A 12,131-nucleotide genomic window follows, 5' to 3' on the forward strand; every position below is an offset into this window, starting at 1 on the left:
TCAAAAAAAATAAACAGTAAACTATATCAGAAACGGAAGCCTGGAAAGCTCTTTTAAAAGATGAGGCTGGGTGCGGTGGTTCATGCCTGTAATCCCAGCACTTTGGGAGGCTGAGACGGGCAAGTCACTTGAGGTCAGGAGTTCAAGATCACCCTGGTCAACATGGTGAAACCCTGTCTCTAGTAGTAATATAAAAATTAGCCGAGCGTGGTGGCGCACACCTGTAATCTCAACTACTCAAGAGGCTGAGGCAGGAGAATTACTTGAACCCGGGTGGTGGAGGTTCCAGTGAGCTGAGATCGTGCCACTGCATTCCAGCCTCGGTGACAGACGAGACTCGGTTTCAAACAAAAATAAATAAATAAAATAAAATAAAATAACAATAAAAAGTAGTTGGGGGATGGGAGCAGTAGATCACGCCTGTAATCTCAGCACTTTAGGAGGCCAAGGTGGGCAGATCACTTAAGCAGTTCGACACCAGCCTGGCTAACATGGTGAAACCCCATCTCTACTAAAAATACAAAAATTAGCTGGGTACGAATCGCCTGTACCCGAGAGGCGGAGGTGGCAGTGAGCTAATATCGCACCACTGCACTCCAGCCTGGACAAGAGTGAGACTCATCTCAAAAAAAGTAATAATAATAAAAGAGGCCGGGCGCAGTGGCTCACGCCTGTAATCTCAACACTTTGGGAGACCAAGGCAGATGGATCATGAGGTCAGGAGTTCAAGATCAGTCTGGTCAAGATGGTGAAACCCCATCCCTACTAAAAATACAAAAATTAGCTGGGCGTGGTGGCAGGAGTAATCCCAGCTACTTGGGAGGCTGAGGCAGGAGAATCGCTTGAACCTGGGAGGCAGAGGTTGTAGTGAGCCAATATTGCGCTACTGCACTGCAGCCTGGGCGACAGAGTGATACTCCATCTCAAAATACATAAATTAATTAAAATTTTAAAAATAAAAAAATAAGAAAAAGTAAAAGTAGACGGCCAGGTACAGTGGCTCATGCCTCTAATGCAATTTTAAAAACCAAACGGATCACTTGAGATCAAGAGTTCAAGACCAGCTTGGGCAATATTGTGAGATCACATTTCTACAAAAAATTTAAAAATTAGTCTTTATGTCTAGATCTGAAGAAAAAGGAAACAAAAAATAGTTGCCAGGCGTGGTGGCTCACGCCTGTAATCCCAGTACTTTGGGAGGCTGAGGCAGGTGGATCACCTGAGATCAGAAGTTCAAGACCAGCCTGGTCAACGTGGTGAAACCCTGTCTCTACTAAATATACAAAAATGAGCTGGGCGTGGTGGTGGGCACCTGTAATCCCAGCTACTCAGGAGGCTGAGGCAGGAGAATCCTTTGAAGCCGGGAGGTGGAGGTTGCAGTGAGCCGAGATTGCACTGCAACCTGGGCAACAAGAGCGAAATTTGCTCTCAAAAAAAAAAAAAAAAGTTGGGCATGGTAGCATGGACCTAGAGTCCCAGCTACTTGAGAGGCTGAAGCAGGAGGATCCCTTGAACCCGGGAATTTGAGGCTGCAGTGAGCTATGACTGCACTTCTAGACCCCAGCCTGGGCAAAAGAGCAAGACCCCATCTCAAAAAATAAAATAAAAAGGGCCGAGCATGGTGGCTCACACCTGTAATCCCAGGACTTTGGGAGGCCGAGATGGGTGGATCACAAGGTCAGCAGTTCGAGACCAGCCTGACCAACATGGTGAAACCCCGTCCCTACTAAAAATAAAAAAAAATTAGCCAGGTGTGGTGGCGGGCACCTGTAATCCCAGCACTTTGGGAAGCTGAGGCGGGTGGATCACTTGTGGTCAGGAGTTTAAGACCAATCTGGCCGACATGGTGAACTCCCATTCTCTAATAAAGATACAAAATTAGCCGAGTGTGGTGGTGCATGCCTGTCATCCCAGCTACTCCAAAGCTGAGGCAAGAGAATTGCTTGAACCCAGGAGGCAGAGGCTGCAGTGAGTCAACTGAGATTGCACGACTGTGTCCAGCCTGGGCTACATATAATTTCTGCCACAACTAAACAGGTGTTTTATGGTAAATGCAAGAAGCCATGTGACAAGACCTAATTAAGTTTACCTAAGCTGAAAGAATACATCTTCATCCACAAATCCAAATGTATCATGTAGTTTTGTAACCACCCCTGTGAAAACACGCTGCTTCTGAGGCTGGGTTTGCTGTTGACTGGACCTTGGTGTTGGATATGATACAGTTATTTGTGCTGTTGGCTGAGGAGTAGATAGGCTAAGGCTTGTAGGCAGTGCAACAGCTGGCTATAAAACAAAATCAACATCAAATTAAGGCAATGATTTGAAATCATCTAAAAACTCAGTATGACTACTTAAAACTAACCCAGAATATTAAACTTTTCATATTATGTTAGAAGATACACATGTATATCTTGAGAGTCAGGTCTAAAATTAAACTATAAATTATTTTTAGCCTATTTCATCAAGATCCCTCAGATGAGTGTTCTTACTAATACAATAGCTATACTAGCATAATAAAGGCTCAGGAAAGTCCTTAGTAAAGGAACTCAGCATTCCTTAAACTTTGACCACAAAATTATTTTCTCATGAAATTTCTTTAATATCTTAAGATACTAGTAATGTGTTATGGGTACACTTAGGGAAATAGCATTTGAACAAAAGAACTTCTATAGTTTTTCTACTTAATTTGGAAATTCTACTTTGTTGATGATTGAAAATATGAGTTAGGTGTTACTCAACTGTAGTTCTTTAATAAAAACAGGTTGATTGCTCAATTCAAGTATATTTTTAAAAGACAAGTAAGAGATTCAAGACTAAAAATATGGTACCAAAGGTTATACCGTGAAAAGCTTCTCTCCTATCCCTGCTCCTCAGCTATGAAGTTCCCTAAACCTGAAGCAATCACTGTCCTAATTATTAGTGTAAAGCCTCCTAGAGATGTTTTATTCGAATATGCATATAGATAAATGGAAGCATATAATACATACTAGACTGTATCTTTACTTCTACCTCAGATTATCTGGAATATCATTCCATATCAGTACACAAAGAGGTTTTACTTTAACAGCTGCATAGTATTTCACTCTATGTATTAACCAGTGATCAGCAAACTATGACCCATGGGCCAAAGACAGCCTATAGGCTGTTTTTACATAGTTTATAAGCTAAGAACACTTTTTACACTTTCAAGATTGTAAAAATAGAAAAAGAGTATGTGAAAGGCATAATAAATAGTATGCAAAGCCTAAGGTAGCACTAACAAAAGTTCAAAACTTTTTAATGTTGCTGAAAAATTAAGCAGATAATGTCACACAATAACTTTCCCTGCTAAAGTGGAAATAACGTGCAGAAATTTTCCAAAAGAAGACGACTACAAAAATCTGTATTAATGAAAAGTCAGTAGTATTAAGTTTAAAATAAAACCTCAGCCACGCGTGGTGGCTCAGACCTGTAATTCCAGCACTTTGGGAGGCCACGGCAGGTGGTCAGGACCTTAGGCGAGACTAGCTTGGCCAGCATGGTGAAACCCTATCTCTACTAAAAATAAAAAAATTAGCCGGGCATGGCGGCAGGCGCCTGTAATCCCAGCTACTCAGGAAGCTGAGAGAGGAGAATCGCTTGAACCCGGGAGGCAGAGGTTGCAGTGAGCCAAGATTGCACCATTGCACTCCAGCCTGGGCAACAGAGGGAGGCTCTGTCTCAAAATAAATAAATAAAAGAAAACCTCGTATTTATTCAAACTGTATCACAGCTGAACCTACAATGAGAAACCATCAAAGATAAAATAGCATACTTCTACCTTTATTTAGCATTATATTCCTAAATTATTAGGTGAATCTAACAAGTAACTAAACTCTGAAAGAAAAAGTAGAATAGGAATAAAGCTTTAGTCTACTGTTCATTCAGGCATCCAAAACAAATAAAGTAATACCAACTAACCTGTGTTAAGAGGGTTTGCTGGGGTTGCTGTAACTGAAAATAGAAAAATAAACACACAGAGAAAAGGGTCAATCAGAATTGTTGCTTCATAGATGATTTATAAAATAAATAATTCCTATAAGTTATTCTACTTATTTTTATTTTTTTAAACAGAAACGAGGTCTCACTATGTTGCCCAGGGTAGTCTTGAACTCCTGAGCTCAAGCAATCCTCTTGCCTTGGACTCCCAAAGTGATAGGATTGCAGACATGAGCCACTGCACCCAGCCCAGTTATCTTATTATTAAGAAAAATGTGAAAAGTAACAGAGATCACTAGGTATAAAATTTCCTACAATTATTTCTAACAACTGCAGACCTCATATATAAGTAACTCACTCAATGATAGGCACTTAACTACTTTTATTAATAAAAATACAGAACCTGATTTTTTTGTTATTGTTATTATTTCCTAGGAATAGCATCCACAGTAAAACCCCACAAAATCTCTAAAAGCGAAGATTACCATGCTACAGAAATAATTCAATATCATCAGTATGCTACTTGTTTCAAAAAATATCACTGGTCATCGATCCAATTCATAGATATATACCTAAAATGAGAAGCGCTGTTGATAGACAATTTGCCATAGGCACAGAGACCATGAAGGACCACATACTCTGACGTATGGTTTTTCTGTAATAGCAAAGTGTACTACTACCAGAAAGTAAAAGGAATTAGTATGAAAGGAGAAATTTTAAAATTCTGAAATATAAATTTGACTTAGGCTAAGGTAAAATAATCTGTATGAGGTTGTAATTCAAAACATTCAGTTTACCTGGGGTCAACATGGATTAGAGATTAAATCATATCAAAATACTATTTTTCTGTAAGTTAAGAACAGTTAAGTAGTGCCATTTTTTAAAGTAGAATGAGTATCACAATTTTTGCAAGGTTCAGCCTCACTCATTATCATCTTTAATAATGTATTTCATACAAGCACTAAAATAAGTTGGAAGGTATTCTAAAAACAAGACATTTGATTTGAGACCAATCTCTTGTCAGTTTTTAAGAAGTTTAAAGCAATTACTAGTGAAATACTGAGGTCTTCTGGGAAAATGCAATGCTTCTGAAGCCTCAAGGGGCTTAAGTCAAGGATTAAACTGGGCCACGGATCTAGGGACAAAGAAGTTATGAATTAAGAAGCCTCTGCAGCCACAAAAAAAAAGAATGAGGCCGGGCACAGTGCCTCACACCTGTAATCCCAGCCCTTTAGGAGGCCAAGGCGGGTGGATCACAAAGTCAGGAGTTTGACACATGGTGAAACCCCGTCTCTACTAAAAATAGAAAAAATTAGCCGGGCCTAGTGGCGTGCGCCTGTAATCTTAGCTACTCGGGAAGCTGAGGCAGGAGAATTGCTTGAATCCGGGAGGCAGAGGTTGCAGTGAGACAAGATTGTGCCATTGCACTCTAGCCTGGGTAACAAAAACGAAACTCAGTCTCAAAAAAGAATGAGACCAAATCCTTTCCAGGGACATGCTTAGGCTAAAGCATATCTATATTTCAGCAAGGCAAACTCTCTTCCCTTGACAGTTCCTAGAGAATATGTCTAAGGAAAAGGGGCCAATGAAACTTGCTTTTAGTCTAAATAAGGAGCTTCCATATTGTTCAAACGTGCCTAAGGAATAGAAGTGTGAACTATAAAGGGAGGCTTTCTTCCACTTTCTGTTTAATTTTTGGCAGGTGTGCACCACCAGGCCCAGCTAATTTTTGTATTTTTAGTAGAGGCAGGGTTTTACCATGTTGGCCAAGTTGGTATCAAACTCCTGACCTCGAGTGGTCCTCCCGCCTTGGCCTCCCAAAGTGCTTGGATTACAGGCGTGAACCACTGTGCCAGGCCAGCTTTCTCCCATTCTGAACAACTCTATTTTAATATTTTGATTTCTATACACAATTTGATTAATAAAAAGGGGGCTGGGGGCCCTACTCCTTTAAAGAAATAAAGGCTGTAGTAGGTGTTAATGTGACAAAAATTTTTAAAAATAAAAAAAATAAATAAAGGCTGAAAGCCTATACAAGGTTTAGGTTTCAAGTAGCAAAAGGAGCTTTCATTCTCACATGTGGTCTAGTTCAGCAGAGCTGGCCCAAAGGTTCCAGACAGGAGCATAACAGTCCGAAGGGCAGTTCTTTCCAGATTATTCTCTGCACCCTTTTTTTTTTTTTTTTTTGAGATGGAGTTTTGCTCTTGTTGCCCAGGCTGGAGTATAATGGCACGATCTCGGCTCACCACAACCTCCGCCTCTTGGGTTCAAGCGATTCTCCTGCCTCAGCCTCCCTGTCTCAGCCTCCTGAGTAGCTGGGATTACAGGCCTGCACCACCACACCCGGCTAATTTTGTATTTTTAGTAGAGATGGGGTTTCTCCATGTTCGTCAGGCTGGTCTCAAACTCCCAACCTCAGGTGATCCGCCCGCCTCGGCCTCCCAATGTGCTGGGATTACAGGCGTGAGCCATCGCGCCCAGCCTCCTCATACTTTCTTAGAAACATGCAACAAAGACTAAGGATTTGGGTAGTTAGGACCACCCTCCTATCTCCCTCACCCTTGCAGACGTTCCTTTTTTCCTACCTGATTTACTCCAGCCCCTCCCAAAAAATTCGTATCGCATGTTAAGGTAGCTGACAGAAATAAAACTATCAATTGAACTTTGGAGCAAATGGCTATTTTAAAATCAGTTTTTAACATGGAAAATATAAACTAACCTGTTGTTGCACACTATACAGGGCCTGCTGAGGTTGTGAATATTGCTGAAAGATTAAAAAAATGTTTTTCAAAGAAAAATAGACACTAAATTTATTCATTCTCAAAAAGTGATATACATAGAAATACATACAATTATACTAAACATAAACTTTCTGTTCTGGCATGGCATTGATTCATAAAACAAAAAAATAAATAAAAATAAAAATAATAAAGACAAATTTTCTGGAACAGTGAAACTTCATCTAAATTAAATAAAGTTGTGATTACTTATACTCCGGGATCCAAAAAGAAGTAAATCTTATTCACGTAATTAAGGTATAAGAACGGCCCAATTTAAGGACTTAAAATTTTTGACTATTCAACTACTCTTTTTTTTGGACACAGGGTTTTGCTCTGCCTCCCAGACTAGAGTGCAGTGGTGCAATCTCAGTTCACTGCAGCCTCAACCTCCCAATGCTCAAGCAATCCTCCCACCTCAACCTCCCAAGCAGCTGGGACCACATGCGTCCTTCACCACGCTGGCTAATTCTCATTTTTTCTGCAGACGCTGTCTCACCATGTTGCCCAGGCTGGTCTCAAATTCCCGGGCTCAGACGATCCTCCCACCTCAGTCTCTTAAAATGCTGGCATTACAGGCATGAGCCACCATGCCTGGCCCAACTATTCTTCCCTATATATGCTGGTCAGATATAACATTCATCACCAGAAAAATAAATAAGCATAATAAAAACACATAATTCTTCACTACCTATCAAATGAAGGTAGCAATGCTAGCTACTCAGATTTCATAAAGTTTTCTACATCAAATAATTAGACCTATTAAAGATTTACCTGTTGTAATGCAGCTGCTGCAGCTGCGGCTTGTTGTTGCAATGCAGCAGTTTGTGTTAACTGATAGTTTGCTGGAGTTTGTGTGGTAAGGCCTGCTGCCGCCAATGCAGTTTGCTGTGTGTAAATGGTAGGAGATGCTCCAAGGAGTGATGGCTGTTGAACACCCAGTGCAGCTAAAATGAAATCAAAAAGGAAAACATAAAAATCAAGATTATGAAGAATATAAAAAATATGAAAAAAGTACACAGAAGAGATATCTGCAAACCCATGTTCACTCCAGCACTATTCACAATAATCAAGATATGGAATCAATCTAAGTGTCCATCAGTGAACAACTGGATAAAGAAAATGTGGTATATATCCACAAGGGAATACTATCCAGCCTTAAGGAGAATATCCTGTAATTTGCACCAGGTATGAACCTTGAAAGACATTATGTTAAGTGAAATAAGCCAGGCACAGAAAGAAGAATATTGCATGATCTCCTATGTGGAGTGTAAGAAAGTCAAACTAAGAGAAACAGAGTAAAATCGTGGTTAAAAGAGGCTGTGGGGCCCAGGGCAGGATTGGGCACACATTGGTCAAAGGTTTCAGTTAGGAGGAATGTTCAAGATACCCAGTGAACATCATGTTGACTACTGTTAATAACAATACACTATATATGTAAACACTGAGAAGAGAGCAGACTTTTAAGTCTTCTCACAACAAAAGTATGTGAAGTAATGCACATTAAATAGCTTGATTTAGCCATTCCATGACATATATATACATCAAGACTTTATATATATCTATAAAACTTTGGTATTGTGTACGTATACCATAAATACATAGGATTTTTACATGTCAGGAAAAATTTCTAATTTTAAAAAAGACTAAAACTGGCTGGGGGATAGTGGCATATGCTTGTAATCCCAGGACTCTGAGAAACCAAGGTGGGAGGATCACCTGAGGTCAGGAGTTCGAGACCAGCCTGGCCAACATAGTGAAACCCTGTCTCTACTAAAAATACAAAAATTAACTAGGCATGGTGGCATATGCCTGTAGTACCAGCTGCTCAGGAGGCTAAGGCAGGAAAATCGCTTAAACCTGGAAGCTGGAGGTTGCAGTGAGCTGAGATCACCACTGCACTCCAGCCTGGGCAACAGAGTGAGACTCCATCTCAAAAAAAAAGAAAACAGACAAAAACAACACTTAAGCACAAAAAGCCTGGTCCAAAGGTAATGAGTTACCTAAACTGGTTGTTCAGTTACTGACTGAACTCCTTGTTCCACTCTTTTCCCCTTCTCATTATAATGCTTGTCTAGTCTCTGAAGAAAAAAATGTAGGCTGGACAAGGCGGCTCATGTCTGTAATTCCAGCTCTTTGGGAGGCTGAAGTGGGAGGATCACTTGGGCCCAGGAGTCTGAGACCAACCTGGGCAACAAAGTGAGATCTCATCTCTATGAAGATTTTAAAAAATAAACCACACACAGAGGCAGGTACCTGTAGCCCCACCTGCTCAGGGAGCTGAGATAGGAGGACCATTCTACTCAGGATGCTGAGATGAGAGGATCACTTGAGCCCAGACATTCCAGGCTGCAGTGAGCCATAATCCTTTTTTTTTTTTTTTTTTTTTTTTTTTTTGAGAAGGAGTCTCGCTCTGTCGCCCAGGCTGGAGTGCAGTGGCCGGATCTCTGCTCACTGCAAGCTCCGCCTCCCGGGTTTACGCCATTCTCCTGCCTCAGCCTCCCGAGTAGCTGGGACTACAGGCACCCACCACCTCGCCCGGCTAGTTTTTTGTATTTTTTAGTAGAGAGGGGGTTTCACCGTGTTAGCCAGGATGGTCTCGATCCCCTGACCTCGTGATCCGCCCGTCTCGGCCTCCCAAAGTGCTGGGATTACAGGTTTGAGCCACCGTGCCCGGCCTATGAGCCATAATCCTATGAGGGATTTTCACAGAGTGAAACTCTACCTCTCAATATTGAAGAAAAAAAAAAAAGGCACAAAAAGGGTTTGTGTTTTTGAGACAGTCTCACTTTGTCACTAAGGCTGCAGTGTAGTTGTGCGAATACAGCTTATGGAAGCCTTGACCTCCCCAGGTTCAAGTGATCCTCCCACCTCAACCTTACGAGTAGGTGGGACTACATGTGCAAGCCACCACATCCTGCTAATTTTTAAATTTCTGGTAGAGAAGGGATCCCCTTATGTCTCCCAGGCTGGTCTTGAACTCCTAGGCTCAAGCAATCCACCTGCTTCATTCTCCCAAAGTACTGGGATTACGGGTGTGAGCTACCACAACTGGCCACCAAGAGGTTTTAGTTAGTGTACACTACTGTACTGAGAAATTAAAAAACATTTCACCATGTAGTGACTTAAAATGATAATTTGCTAAGGCCGAATAATTGGGGAGAGGGACTCAAAATGATAGACTTTGGTACTTAAATGTTTAATGTATGCTTAGAGATAGCTACACACTGAGAATATGATAAAGGTTTTTACTTGATCCTTTTACCCAATTCCATTAAATGCAGAAACTTTAGGTAAAAATTATGGTCTACATCCTGGCTAACACGGTGAAACCCCGTCTCTACTAAAAAATACAAAAAAAAAAAAACTAGCCGGACGAGGTGGCGGGCACCTGTAGTCCCAGCTACTCAGGAGGCTGAGGCAGGAGAATGGTGTGAACCCGGGAGGCGGAGCTTGCAGTGAGCTGAGATCCGGCCACTGCACCCCAGCCTGGGCAGACAGAGCAAGACTTCGCCTCAAAAAAAAAAAAAAAAAAATTATGGTCTAGCACTGAACTTCCCAAAAACACATCCCCTAGAAAAATGACCACTAGCTCCCTGGCGCAATAAATATTGGAAAAAATGGGATCAAAGGCTAAGTTCAGGAAACTGAATTAAACGCAGGAATTAAATGTGTTCATGCTTTATGTAACTACTTTACGTAATTTAGTTGAATTAAACTGAATTACACCTCAGGAGGCTGAGGCACGAGAATCGCTTAAACCGGGGGGGGGGGGCAGAGGCCGCAGTAAGCCAAGATCGTACCACTACACTCTAGCCTGGGTGACACAGTCAGACTCTGTGTCAAAAAAAAAAAAAAAGAAATGGAATCTCATTAATGTTGCCCAGGCTGGTCTTGAATTCCTGGGTTCAAGCGATCCTCCTCCCTTACGCTCCCGAAGTGTTAGGATTACAGGCATCAGCCCAATTTTCTCAATGGTATCCAGGGGGAAAAAACCAAGAGGCCATAAAAACCAGTATTTGCTCATGGAACACATCCTTCCCCAAACTATCTTGCTTGTATCTGAAAACAGTCTGAAAAAAATGCTGCTTTATAACTATTAGTTATTAACTCTATAGAAAGAACAATTTGTGCTTTATAAAAACAGAATAAAGAGCTTTAATAAACCGATCAAAGGAAGGTACCCTACTCTTGAACATCACAAAAATTCGTTCAAAGTTTGAGGTTTATTATCAACTATTTAAAAAGTCTAATTTCATTTAAAATAAAAAAATAACAAAAGAAACAAAATCCTAGGAATCATATTTAGAATTTTTAAAAATTCAAAATTATCATCTGCAAAAACAATAATTTTTAAAAATGTTTTTAAAAAAACCTTGGCGTGGTGGCTCACGCCTGTGACCCCAGCACTTTGGGAGACTGAGCAGGGTGGATCACCTGAGGTCAGGAGTTTGAGACCAGCATGGCCAACGTGGTGAAACCTTGTCTCTACTAAAAATACAAAAATTAGCCAGGTGTGATGGCGTGAGCCTGTCATCCCAGCTACTCGGGAGGCTAAGGAAGGAGAATCACTTGAACCCGGGAGGTGTAGTAAGCCAAGATCATGCCACTGCACACCACCCTGGGTGACAAAGTGGGACTTGATCTCGACAAAAATAAAAAATAAATAAATTTTTAAAATTCTTATTATAATAGAGATGGGGTCTTGCTATATTGCCCAGGCTGGTCTCAAGTGTCCTGGCCTCAAGTGATCCTTCTGCCTGTGCCTCCCAAAGTGCTGGGATTTCAGGCCAAAACCAAAATTTCAAAATTTAAACAAAGAGAAGAATCTACAGTGAAAAGAAAACTTTACAAATGCCCTAAATACACAGTGCTAATCATTACAACACTAAATTTTTCATTTTTTCTTTTCTATTTTTTTGAGACAGGGTCTCATTCTGTCACACAGGCTTGAGTACAGTGGCAGAATCTTGGCTCACTGCAGCTTCAACCTCCCGAACTCAGGTGATCCTCCTCCCTCAGCCTCCTGAGGAGGTGGGACTACAGGCACATTCCACCATGCCTGGATAATTTTTGGTATTTTCTGTAGAGATAGGGTCCCAGTATGTTGCCCAGGCTGGTGTTGAATTTCCGAGCTCAAGCAATCCATCCACCTTGGCCTCCCAAAGTGCTGGGATTATAGTTATGAGCCACTGTGCCTGGCCTATTTTCTCTTTTAACTATTTTTAAGATAAGTCAGATGTCATAGGTAGGGAGAAAGGATAAAACAAGGACCAACAAAATGAATTTAAATAGAAAGACCTGGGGAATATCTTAACACCAATATTAATTCAAAATGAGGTTAACTGCAATGAGAATACAAAAAAAATAGTGTATCAAAATGTAGGGCACAAGTTC

General features: G+C 41.0%; 1 protein-coding gene across 3 annotated transcripts in view; it reads right to left on the reverse strand.

Annotated features, from left to right (window-relative positions):
* The window catches only part of CCAR1 (cell division cycle and apoptosis regulator 1), a 77,622-nt gene that overhangs the window by 50,295 nt on the left and 15,196 nt on the right, over window positions 1–12,131 (reverse strand). For 2 of the 3 annotated variants that reach the window (XM_025395918.1, XM_025395919.1), the window contains exons 3-5: window positions 7,509–7,681; window positions 3,940–3,972; window positions 2,090–2,283 (exon numbers count right to left, since the gene is read on the reverse strand). In XM_025395918.1, coding sequence (XP_025251703.1) covers window positions 2,090–2,283; window positions 3,940–3,972; window positions 7,509–7,681 — 400 coding nt within the window. Of the gene's footprint in view, window positions 1–2,089; window positions 2,284–3,939; window positions 3,973–6,676; window positions 6,722–7,508; window positions 7,682–12,131 lie in introns of all 3 variants that reach the window. The other variant, XM_025395916.1, reaches the window with a different exon arrangement.

Source organism: Theropithecus gelada, chromosome 9 (genome assembly GCF_003255815.1).
Source record: "Theropithecus gelada isolate Dixy chromosome 9, Tgel_1.0, whole genome shotgun sequence".
NCBI lineage: Eukaryota > Metazoa > Chordata > Mammalia > Primates > Cercopithecidae > Theropithecus > Theropithecus gelada.